At 42.8% G+C, this 12,999-nt stretch overlaps 2 protein-coding genes across 3 annotated transcripts; one reads left to right on the forward strand and one right to left on the reverse strand.

Annotated features, from left to right (window-relative positions):
• The first annotated feature begins 1,527 nt into the window (after positions 1 to 1,527).
• On the forward strand, positions 1,528 to 8,788 carry LOC101078059 (UDP-glucuronosyltransferase 2B31-like). Of its 2 annotated transcripts, none has more exons than XM_029832457.1 (2): positions 1,528 to 1,842; positions 6,841 to 8,787. In XM_029832457.1, the coding sequence occupies exon 2, from the start codon at positions 6,843 to 6,845 to the stop codon at positions 8,451 to 8,453; it is 1,611 nt and encodes a 536-aa protein (XP_029688317.1). In that variant the 5' UTR covers positions 1,528 to 1,842; positions 6,841 to 6,842; the 3' UTR covers positions 8,454 to 8,787. The 2 variants fall into 2 exon arrangements, with proteins under 2 accessions (XP_029688317.1, XP_029688316.1); XM_029832456.1 differs by lacking the exon at positions 1,528 to 1,842 and adding an exon at positions 5,182 to 6,440 and having other exon boundaries at positions 6,841 to 8,788.
• Positions 8,789 to 9,384: 596 nt separating this feature from the next.
• LOC115248695 (P2Y purinoceptor 1-like) lies at positions 9,385 to 10,419 on the reverse strand. Its single transcript, XM_029832458.1, has one exon. It carries the CDS (start codon positions 10,357 to 10,359, stop codon positions 9,385 to 9,387), a length of 975 nt encoding a protein of 324 aa, XP_029688318.1. The 5' UTR covers positions 10,360 to 10,419.
• Between the last annotated feature and the right edge of the window lie 2,580 nt (positions 10,420 to 12,999).

Here is a 12,999-nt window from a genome sequence, read left to right on the forward strand (position 1 = left end):
AGATGGATGGATGGATGGATGGATGGATGGATGGATGGATGGGTGGATGGATGATGGATTGGTGGATGGATAGATGATGGATGGAAGTTTCTTACATTGCATGTATAGTTGAAATGCTAGGTTATAATATACACTATTGTATAAAATACACCCTATAGACTCTTCTAACAAAGCTGTACTCTTATTAAACTGTAGAAACATACAGGAGCATGACTGATCTGATGACTGAGGGAGATGCTCAACAGAACCAGCGATTGGACCGAACCGCTTGACAACAGCCAGACATTTCCACGTTCCTTTGAGTCAAGAACACGAGGCAGGTTTACAAGTTAATCAATCAATCAATCAATCAATCAATCTTTATTTATATAGCGTCTTATACAATCAAAATTGTTTCAAGGCGCTTTCCAGAATCCCAGGGCCTGACCCCAGACAAGCAACAGTGGCAAGGAAAAACTCCCCTTTAACAGGAAGAAACCTTGAGCAGGACCAGGCTCATGTAGGGGGACCCTCCTGCTGATGGCCGGCTGGGTAAAGAGAGAGGAGAAGGGGGAGGACAGGTAGAGGATAGGATAGGTAGGAGAGGAGAGGGGTAGAGGAGAGGAGAAGTAGAGTGAAGGGGAGGTAGAGGAGAGGAGAAGGAGGAGGAGGGGAAAGAGGAGAGGAAAGAAGAGGAGAGGGAGAGGAGAAGGAGGGGGAGAGGAGAGGGAGAGGAGAGGCACAGAGCACAGAAACACACACACAAAAAATGATTAATGATTGAACCAATATTGTGTAAGTTTGTCTTAACTGTTCATTTACCACTGCTGCCATATGTTTTTCATTTTTGCGGTGGACAGAACTGCTGTGCCCAACACCCATGATTCAGCATTTTCTGGAGGGAGAAAATGGAGATAATCCCTCAGTCTATTGTTCGAAAGTCTCCACCTTCAACAAAGAACCTCATGTTCAAGTTCAAAGCCTCACTTTTGCATATTTGAACCTATTTCTCTTTCTTGCTTTTACAGGTTTGGCTGATAACATGTAAAGGAAAAACAGCAAAAACATCTTTCATTCACTGTTTAAGAACGCGAGGCAGGTTTACAAGTTAATGATTGAACCCAATATTGTGTACGCTTGTCTTAGCTGTTCATTTACCACTGCTGCCATATGTTTTTCATTTTTGTGGTGGACAGAACTGCTGTGCCCAACACCCATGATTCAGCATTTTCTGGAGGGAGAAAATGGAGATAATCCCTCAGTCTATTGTTCGAAAGTCTCCACCTTCAACAAAGAACCTCATGTTCATGTTCAAAGCCTCACTTTTGCATATTTGAACCTATTTCTCTTTCTTGCTTTTACAGGTTTGGCTGATAACATGTAAAGGAAAAACAGCAAAAACATCTTTCATTCACTTTTCAAGAAGAATCAAGAAGAAAAAAGGTTAATATTTGTCTATAACTGACAAATCAAGGTTTTCCCCTCGTGAATTACAAGTATTAAAAAGCCGTCAGTCTGTTCTTTGATTAGGAAGAACGATACACACACTTGTTCACAGCAGGACGTGATTTACTTTTTAAAAACATACAAATTAGGTAAAATGTGGATGTAAAGAAGTCAGCAGTGAAGCTGGTGCATTAGGCTTGTTATTGTAGGTCAAACATTCCTTTGGTAATGTGATGACGAGCCTGACGACAGGAACAAATCTGAGTGGAGGGAAAGAAGCCTGATTACGAGCTCTCAGCAGGGTGCCTCAGCTCACTCAGGGACACGGTTATACATTGACTTCTGTTTTAGCTGATGTTTGACAACTCTGGACATTCAGGGGGGTTCTGGCCAGAGGGTGAAATCACAGAGTCTGAGGTAAGAAGACGTTTTAGTTTGTGCTCAGTTTTTAGATGTTTATAATGTAATAAAATCCCGTTGAGCAGTTTTCCTCTCGAGCAGAACCAGCTGCTGTTTACTTTCCACTTGGCATCATTTAACTGCTGCAGCTAACCTGCTGTAGAAAGGCTCTGATTCATGCATTTCCTCTGTGTGTCCTATCACCTTTGTCTGATTAAAAACCACTATGATGTGTGTTCTTTTTCTTGTTTACTTCCATTTCCTCATTTATTGTTTTTTCTTCCTTCTCTTCATCCTTGTAGTTGTGACTGTGGCATACGTTAAAGATATGAAGCTAATCTACCATTCACAGACAAATAACATCATTTAACAGGTCCTCATTTCGTCGTAGTATATGATTTGTTGTCTTACCCTTGTTAAACATAATATTTTATCAATATTCTGTGTGAACTGCAAGTCATGCCGTGCATTGCATTTGTGTTTGCATTAGGACTCTGAACGCACCTTTGGAAAAGAAAAACAACCTTTGAATTAAAAGCAAAGACGATGTTAATGTTATTCACACGAGTTGGTGCTGCTGGTAAATCATCATTACAATAATACAAACTGGTTTCTGCTGCACACAGGAGAAACCGTTTATGCACATAATAAGTTACTCTGGTTGATATTAGGATAAAGTTCAATATTTTCCATAACGTTTGCATAAGGTAGACTATTGGGATTTATGTTTAATGACAATCCAAAGGGTGACATCTATTGAGTAGGCCAGGCCTGTATTTAAATGACAATCGTTTGTTTCCTTTGATTTGCTCATGAGCTGGGATATCACCTCACAGGATGGATAAATAAATGATAGAGAGATAAATGATGCCTGGCAGGAATTATGACCCTTAGACAAGCTCCTACGACACATGTGTGTTGATTACCATTAGCTTACATGAGCTAAAGCAGTAAATTATGTCAACGTGCTCCCTGTTGGACATTTTGAGCAGGGAAACATGACAAGGTGGGGGAGATGGAGGTGAGGAAGGGGGGGGGCTCAAATGGAGGGATTCAATTCTACATTTTTTAAAAGCCTTTAAGGCAGTTTCAGATCACGGAACTGTTCAGAATATAAATACCATGCCGTGAGTGTAGATATGACTTCATTTCACTGTGTAGTTCTTGTTTGTGTCTGTTATTTTGTATTGTGCATTTTGTAAACCTTGCGAAGCTCTTCCTCATTTTTTACTTTGCCTTGCTAATTTATCTGAAGAGCTCAGTAATGAGACCTACCGAAGGCACAGACGTTATGTTGTGTCGCTGAAGCCATTGGTGCACTTTATTTACGTTTGATTTACAAATGACTCTGTGAAAAACAGTGTGGTTGATCTTCTCCAGGATATGTAGACAGGAAGCAGCTGTCCGGGTCTGAAGCTTATTTCAGGTTCTCGCATCTTAGCGCTCACTTCCCTGATTGTTCTCGCAGTCTCACAGATGCATCATTAAATTCTTCCTCTCATGCACTTCATAGTAGTCTGCCTTCAGTTCAGTTGCTCTTGCTTCATTTGTCTTTATTCCTTTATTGACATCATTCCCAATGTCTCGAGTTTTGTGTTCCACCAATGCTTTACCGTATTTTCACGACTATAGATTTTCTCAAAAATCGACGGTGCGCCTTATAATATGGAGCACCTTGTGTGTGGACTGAGTTCCAATCTGCTGTGCGCCTTTGGTAGGTGCACTACGGTAAACGATCCGCCCATCGATTAGCGGCACACCTATGCGTAAGGAACCCCTAAAATGGTGCCGATCAAGCGAGACGCGTATGAAGCTTACTTTAAACTGCAGGCCATCGAATATGTGGCAATCTTAGTGTTTTTGCTTTATGAGGAGGCGGCATCTCTCCATACGCGCAAGGACAACTGTTGCGCAGCGGCTGCCCGCGGATTACCAGGAGAGGGCGGCCATCTGCCACGACAAGATAACCGCGACCAGCCACGTCACCAACATGGATGAGATCCCTCTGACTTTTGACATCCCTATGACCCACACAGTGGAGAAAAAAAGGGAGCAGCACGGTTGCGATATGCACAACGGGGCACGAGAAGTCGTCGTTCACTGTGGTTCTCGGCTGCCATGGAAACGGACAGAGCGCTGGATGACGGAAGGTGAACACTCCTTCACAAAGACTATGAGGCAGCGGCGGGCAAGTTATGCCACCAAATGCGGGTGGATTGTAGACGCATGGGCTCTGATACCGTCTTCATGTATCTTAAGAGCTTTCACAAAAGCTGGCATCAACGCTGAAGAGGTACCGGTCGCTGAGTCTGATTCAGATGATGAAGAGGAATTCGGGATGTTGGACATTGAAATAGCGCAGCTGTTTAATTCAGATACAGAAGATGAAAACTTTGATGGTTTTGTGGAGAGAATGAATAGAGAATGAATATTTTGTTCAATACAGTAAATGTGTCGAAACTCATTGTTTTACTTCCGTTGTCATTTTCTCATGTATGTTTTAGCATGTGCCTAAAAATACGGTGGGCCTTATGTATGTTTTAAATACAGATATAGCACCCGTAACTGAGACTGCGCCTTTTAGTCAGTCAGCAGAGTTCCACTTCACCACAAAATACAGGCCAAACAAGACAAATGACTATGTCCGCTGTCAAGGTATCCAGTAAAGCTCCAGGGTCACATAGAGGACTACACTTAAACTCTACCCCAATGTACTGTAATTTCCACCATATCAATCAATCAATCAGTCAATCAATCAATCATTCAAAATTGTCTCTAGGTGCTTTCCAGAATCCTAGGGCCTGACCCCCAACAAGCAACAGTGGCAAAGAAATACTCCTCTTTAACAGGAGGAAACCTTGAGCAGGACCAGGCTCATGTAGGGGGACCCTCCTGCTGCTGGCCGGCTGGGTAGAGAGAGAGGAGAAGGGGGGAGGACAGGTAGAGGAGAGAATAGGCAGAGATCAATGAAATACATTAATTATATTAATTATAATAAACTGCCAGTAAATCTGAGTGGGTCAGCAGGGTCGGAGGTAGGGGCAGGAAAACTACACAAGAAATAACATCACTGATCTACTTTGTGAGGAGGAGAGGAGAGCCTTGACCTCAGTTTTTCCTGAATTAAGGACAAGGAAATTTGAAGACATCCAAGACTTTTTGTCAGTTCTAAAGCTTCACTAACGTCTCTGTCTCCTCTGGTTTAATGGATAAATATAGCTGAGTGTCATCAGCATAACAATGAAAATTTATTCCATGCTGCTGAATAATGTTTTCTAAGTGGAGCATTTACAAGGTGAAAAGGATTGGTCCAGGTGAAGAATCTTGTGGAACTCCATGTCTAACCCTACTGTATGAAGAGGGAATGCCGTGGACATGAGCAAACTGGTAACTATCTGATCTATCAGCTGCACTGAGGTCCAACAGAACCAGCAGAGAAACCAGTCCATGATCTAAAGCTCTAAGAAGATCATTAGTAACTTAGCCAGAGGAAGAAAGCTGGAGGGGGAAAGGACGTGCCATGGATGGCTGCACCTCTCGGGGTGACAATGATCCACCTGTGACCGTTCCCACCTTCACCCCAGATGACTTTAGAATTGCCCAGGAAGAGGATGCTTCCGTCTGTAAGGTCATGACATCGAGGAGGAGAGGACAGAATCTGCATGATAAAGAAAAAGACAAATAGCAGCCAAAACAAGGAGACTGGTATCTGAGCAGAAGACAACCAGCAGGTCCTTCCCAGTAAACTGAGGCCAACTGTGCCAAATACCTACATCACAACATGGGTCATGTCAGAGTTGATAAAGCAATCCACCTGGTGAGACGAGGGTCAAATAGAAGACTATGTGATCCAGTGATCAGGTATTTAACAGAAAGGACCCACTATCCCAGAAAAACCACCAGTGGGTTCATTCCTAACTGGTGTCCCATTTGAGCTTATTTCTGTGGAAAACCTCCACCTAGAGACAAGGGGAGGAGGCTTGGTAGACCATCTTTCCCACTTCACACAAGTGACCCGTCTAAAAACACATCAGCCAAAACTGCGGCTAACATAGAACTTGACCCACGTTGACTGACCTGAAAGACACTGACTAACCCCAACAGACACTACACAGGCCAGGCAGGTGACCTTTCTCAGACTCTAGAATGACCATTGTTTGCTGGTTTAGTTCTAGATGTCCAGAGACCTCTTAAATCAGGGCTGTAGAGGGTCCAGAAAGATTTACGTAGCAAACGTGCACGCCACGTATTTTTCATCATCACAATTGTGGATGTGGAATCTTATTTTGGCGGCCTCGTCTGTAGATGGTGCTTCTGCGTCCCAGTGAGGGAACAAGGAACATTATAATCTTGGCCCCATAAACGCAGGCACAGCTCAATATTAGATCACTGGTGGCTGAACAAGCCTTATTGACAGTGTCCTGGTCCTCGTGGTTCACAGGTAACTATTATTTCCACACTCTAGCTGTTGCTGAAAAATAACTGACTGTGAAAGAAGCATTTAGTGACGATTTGAGTTGTTTCAATTTAAGTGTAGATGAGTATTTTTGTTGTTGTGTTAAGTTGATTAATGGCTGCTGTTTCTGTTACTGCGTTGCACACAGAATACCTACTGGGTGTGTGTGGGTTTGAGAATGCTTGTGCATGAGAGACAGAGAGAATGTGAATGTTATAGCAGTTCATGTGTTTTTGATAAAGCAAATGTACTAAACACAATTGTGCTATTGTGCTTAAAACACAATAACATAGCGGTATTCAATTTTTGCTGGCTTAGCAAGTAATAGTAACGTGTCCTGGTCAGCGTCCGGACTAACCGGTCAGCCAGTTCGCAACAGATTCGTTGTATACGTTCTGTAGTCATTGGATACACGGTGTTTATGAATACTACTACTACTACTACTACAACTACTACTACTATTAATAATAATAATAATAACAATAATAATAATAATAACAATAACAATAATAGAATAACTGGTCCGTATGTTTGTAATAGCCTTTGCCTCTTTTTGGCAGTGATGGCTTCATATCCAGTCCTGACCTTCCTGGTGTTCTTCTCAGCAGCTCTGTCCTCCACCTGTGATGGAGGAAAAGTGCTTGTTTACCCTCTAGATGGGAGCCACTGGCTGAACATGAAAATCCTCTTGGAGCTGCTTCACTCTCGGGGCCATGAAATAACGGTCATACGTTCGTCCACCAGCTGGTACATTTCTGAAGTCTCGCCCTACTACACCTCCATCACCATCGCCCAGGACCACTCACATCACATCGAGAGTCAAGACTTCATGACCTCTTTCTTAAAGAGGTCAATAGAAATTCGGCGGAGAGAAGGTTCACTCTGGGCTTTTTTTGAATTTTATCAAAACCTTTTCCAGATGGTTGGAGAGAATCAGCATGACGTGGCCAAGATGGTCATCGACATCTTTGAGAATGAGACGCTAATTACGATTCTGAAAAACAATGAGTATAACCTTTTATTGACAGATCCTGCATTTCCAGGTGGAGTGTTGTTAGCGCACTATCTCCAACTACCGCTGGTTTTCAATGCTCGCTGGGTTTTCAATGGAGATGGACATTTCGTCATCGCACCTTCTCCACTCTCCTACGTTCCCCAATTATTTTCTTATAACTCTGATAAAATGGACTTTTTTCAGAGAATGAAAAATGTCATCTCTCATATCATGTTGGTCTACATGCACTACTTTGTGTCAAATCCCCCTTACCAAGCAGTGTGTGACAAATATTTTGGTCCCGATGTCAACGTCATGTCTCTCATGCAGGGAGCTGATCTCTGGTTAATGCGAGTTGATTTTATATTCGAGTTTCCTCGTCCTACCATGCCCAATGTGGTCTACATCGGAGGGTTTCAGGGCAAACCTTCTAAGCCTCTTCCAGCAGATTTAGAGGATTTTATGCAGAGTTCTGGTGAGCACGGGGTGGTCGTCATGTCACTGGGGACTCTGCTGGGCGATCTTGGCCCTGAGTTATCAGAGATCATTGCATCAGCGTTTGCCAACCTTCCTCAGAAGGTGGTGTGGAGACACATCGGAGAAAGACCCACCAGTCTGGGAAACAACACCATGCTTGTTAAATGGCTGCCTCAAAATGATATCTTAGGTCACCCGAAAACCAAACTTTTTATGTCGCATGGGGGCACTACGTTAATTTATGAGGCCATCTACCATGGGGTCCCGATCCTGGGCCTTCCTCTCATCTTTGACCAGATTGATAATTTTGTACGCATGAAGGCGCGGGGGGCTGCTGAGATGGTCGATGTCACAACGTTGGATGTTGAGACTCTGACCAATACTTTGAAGAATATTCTCAATGCTACGAAGGCATACAAAGAGAAAATACAGAAGCTGTCACAACTTCACCATGACAAACCAATGAAACCCACAGACAGCGCCCTCTTCTGGATGGAGTTTGTCATGAGGCACAAGGGCGCCTCACACCTGCGTACAGAGTCCTACAAGTTACCGTGGTACGCCTATCACTGTCTGGACGTGATGGCCGTCTTCGCAGCCTGTGGCTTGATACTCATGTCATTAGTTTGGGTCTCCTGCCGATGTGTCATCAGAGCTCTCATTAGAGCGACAAAATCACCAGCAAAATCTAAGAAAGAATAGATCAGTTCATGAGAAAACAGGTGTATGAACCTTGTTCAACCTTCTAAATTTAGGTTGTAACTTTAATCCATTTCTTTTGAAGGCTGCAAAGCTAGCTGTAGGATTTAGCCAGCTTGAATCTTCCCACTTCATTTTGGTTGAATAAAAGTGGAGCGTTGTTGCTCTACCAGTGGCAACTTCATGTGAAATTGATTATGCATTCACTGTAAGCTCTGCTTCCCCCTCACGCAAGCTAGAGTTGTTGCCTTGTTTCTTTTTATGGGTTACAACCGACCAAACCAGGTCAACTGCAGGAGTGTTGAGGTGTGCAAATAATACTGAAGCCTTATTGGACAAAAAGGGTTGGTGATAGAATATTAGTTAAATGGTTGTTGAATATGTGCTAAACATTTCGCTGATGAGCTTAAGACTTTTCGCCATTTGTCAGCAACGTGCACGTCCATCCAGTGTGAAATAAAATTCTTTCTTTAAAAACTACAACTGTGGTGCAATTCCTCAGTGTTCTGTCTCCAAGTCAAGGTGTCCAACTTTGTCTCACTATCTATGAATGTATAAAACACACTTTTTTCCATTCAAAGATCCTGTGATCTACATCTTATAATGTTTAATCCGCAACTTTCATTAGAAGTGGATCCGTTGGAGCGGGTGTTGCACGCAGCTTCTTCCAGACAGGTGCTGCTTGTGCCCCGGTTGTGGTTTTCCTTTCACGGCTGAATAGAATTTCGCTTTCACTAAATCTCTCACTTTGTACTACTCCTCGTGCATTTCTGTTTCACTTGCGTTTAAATTGAAGTTCCGCACCTCCTCCCCACCACCCTGTACTATCAGAGAAGAAACGGATTCCTTAAGAATGTTTTATTATTTCATCTGAGTATGACGGATGAAGCACCAGTGATATAAAGCAGCAGATGCACATAAAAATAAGCTTGTATCAGATGGCTGATGGAGGAGAACCTCGAGTAAAAAGGGTTGTTGCCTGTGTGGCAGGTTCCTGAGCTGGCTGCAAACATTTTCTGAGAGGAGCCAGGATGTTTTCATCTCCACGGAGGTAAACCAGAGGGTTGAGAGCACTGTTCAAACAAACAAGGCCACGACTGAGCTGACGGGCGATGTACACTCCGTTAGACCATTTTTGGCACACCTTCCAAATGAACAGAAGTCTTGACCAAAGGCTGAGGTTCTTGAGTATGTGATAGGGGATGTAACAAACAGAAAAAAGAAGAACCAGGAGGAACAACAGCTTCATGCATCTCTGTCTTAATACCTTGTCAGTGGTATTTTTCCGGCAGAGAACAACAAGCACGTGTCCGTAGCAGCCCAGTGTGATGAGGAGCGGGATGCAGAATCCCATGAACGTCCATCCAAGACTGTACTTTAGGTAACTCTCTACATACTCGTCATCGGTGGTATCAAAGCATTTCTCGGTGTTTCTCTTAGATGTTTTGGTGTAGAACATATCTGGAAGACACTGAATTCCAACTAACAGCCAAGTGGTGACAGAGATAATCACAGAGTGGGTGAAGGTGATGCGTCCCATCGCTCTCATCGGATGGACAATAGCCAGGTACCGGTACACACTTATGCACGTCAGGAACCCAATGCTGCCATACAGATTAAGATTGAAGCAGAATCTTGTTATCTTGCAGAATGTCTGTCCGAAAATCCATCGACTCCTCATGAGGTAGTAGACCACCAGAAATGGAACCGTGAGCAGGTAGAGAACGTCTGAAATTCCCAGGTTGAGCACAAATATGCTGATGTTGCCCAGTTTCTTCCAGTTCTTCAGCAGAGATCTTAGTCCCCATCCATTAGCCGCCAGACCGATGAAGAACACCAGGATGTAAACAGGAGGCAGGAATTTGCCCGAGAAACTAAAGCTGACAGGAGGACAGAAGCTGTTATTCATTGTCTTCTGGACAGAGATCAGCTCCGCTATGCAAACGTGCTCCCCGAGGTGTGGCTGCTGCAGAGAAGACTTCCTGTTTTAATGCTTTTATGTGTCAGAAGGGAAATAACCCAAATCTGTACATCGGAAAGAGTTGATATGTGTTGATGACTAACAGAAACATCGAGTCAAAGTACAAGTGTGATGTTTAGCATTCTGAGAAACAATGAGATTGAATGAACCTCAACCAACATATAAAGTCTTGGACTACTATTTAAATCTACATGCATTTAATTTAAAACTGCTTTGAATAGATGAAGAAATAGATTTGAGTTTCAAATTGTTTCTGTTAACAGCCCCTGTGCTCAGAACCTTATTTTGTCACTTCTTACTTTATACTATTTTTAAAATCGTTAAGGTTGTCTCATTTGTTCACTGATACTGAGCTGGTTGCATTTTTCTGTCTGTGACACCGTAGCAGCATAATCCCTCATAAAAATCAGTATTGAGAGGAAACACATCAGGATTCCAGGAAAACTGAAGAATCTGATCTGAATTTGAGACTCAAATACAAAACAAGCATGAAGATCTGGCAAAAATCAGCACGAAGATTAGGCAGATGAAGGAAAACAGACAGGAAACCACAAGTGTAAAGCTTCAAAAAACACATTTTTTAATATGTATTTACTTTGAAACGTCCTGACACAACAATAAGACCATCAAAACAACTCAAACTCTTAGCAGCCCTCAAGTAGGCTCACGTCTCCAAACACACACAAATAACATCACCATCAAACATCGTCTCAAACAAATATGGATGTTAGGACCAAAACCAAAGGAGATCTTAGGTCCGCCATGATGGATAGGAGAGGTGGTTTTATAAAGAAACCATGAAACCAACTCAGGTCTGAAATAGTACCACACATACAACTACAGTATAGAGAGGAGACATCTGCGCAGAATTATCTACAACAGTAAACGAAGAAGTGCAAAATCATCACAAGCAAAACTGTGTAAACAAATAGTTGCATTGCTCACATTAGAGAATAAAATCAGTCAACACAGAGACTGGTGTCATAAAATTAACAAGTTATCAAACATTTCTGACTCTAGAAACACCAGTTAGTGTAAACTAGACACTATTAGATATCATTTTAACTCCTGACTTTTAGATTTTACTTGCAATTGAAGGTTTTTATCAGTGCACGGCCTCTAAAATTACCATATACATTAAACTCACTTCTATCCTTGACACATGCTACCATATGTGTATCTTTGGCTTACTTGTTAATTCCTATTATTAAAAAATGTGTATTATTAGTGGTAAAAAAAAAAAAGTGCTGTCATGTGTCCGCTGTCAAGGTATCCAGTAAAGCTCCAGGGTCACATAGAGTACTACACTGAAACTCTACCTCAGTGTACTGTAATTTCCACCATATCAATCAATCAATTAATCAATCAATTAATCAATCAATCAATCAATCAATCAATCAATCAATCAATCAATCAGAATTGTCTCTAGGCGCTTTCTAGAATCCCAGGGCCTGACCCCCAACAAGCAACAGTGGCAAAGAAAAACCTTGAGCAGGACCAGGCTCGTGAAGGGGGACCCTCCTGCTGATGGCCAGCTGGGTAGAGAGAGAGGAGAAGGGGGGAGGACAGGTAGAGGAGAGAATAGGCAGAGATCAATGAAATACATTAATTATAATAATAAACTGCCAGTAGAACTGAGTGGGTCAGCAGGGTCGGAGGTAGTGGCAGGGAAACTACACAAGAAATAACATCACTGATCTACTTGGTGAGGAGGAGCAGGAGAGCCTTGACCTCAGTTTTGCCGGAATTAAGGACAAGGAAATTTGAAGACATCCAAGACTTCACTAGCTTCACTAACGACTCTGTCTCCTCTGGTTTAATGGATAAATATAGCTGAGTGTCATCAGCATAACAATGAAAACTTATTCCATGCTGCTGAATAATGTTTCCTAAGGGGAGCATGTACAAGGTGAAAAGGATTGGTCCAGGTGAAGAATCTTGTGGAACTCCATGGCTAACCCTACTGTATGAAGAGGGAATGCCATGGACATGAGCAAACTGGTATCTATCTGATCTATCAGCTGCACTGAGGTCCAACAGAACCAGCAGAGAAACCAGTCCATGATCTAAAGCTCTAAGAAGATCATTAGTAACTTAGCCAGAGGAAGAAAGCTGGAGGGGGAAAGGACGTGCCATGGATGGCTGCACCTCTCGGGGTGACAATGATCCACCTGTGACCGTTCCCACCTTCACCCCAGATGACTTCAGAGTTGCCCAGGAAGAGGATGCTTCCGTCTGTAAGGTCATGACATCGAGGAGGAGAGGACAGAATCTGCATGATAAAGAAAAAGACAACCAGCAGGTCCTTCCCAGTAAACTGAGGCCAACTGTGCCAAATACCTACATCACAACATGGGTCATGTCAGAGTTGATAAAGTAATCCACCTGGTGAGACAAGGGTCAAATAGAAGACTATGTGATCCAGTGATCAGGTATTAAACAGAAAGGACCCACTATCTCAGAAAAACCACCAGTGGGTTCATTCCTAACCGGTGTCCCATTTGAGCTTATTTCTGTGGAAAACCTCCACCTAGAGACAAGGGGAGGAGGCTGAGTAGACCATCTTTC

This window comes from Takifugu rubripes, unplaced genomic scaffold, assembly GCF_901000725.2.
Source record: "Takifugu rubripes unplaced genomic scaffold, fTakRub1.2, whole genome shotgun sequence".
NCBI lineage: Eukaryota > Metazoa > Chordata > Actinopteri > Tetraodontiformes > Tetraodontidae > Takifugu > Takifugu rubripes.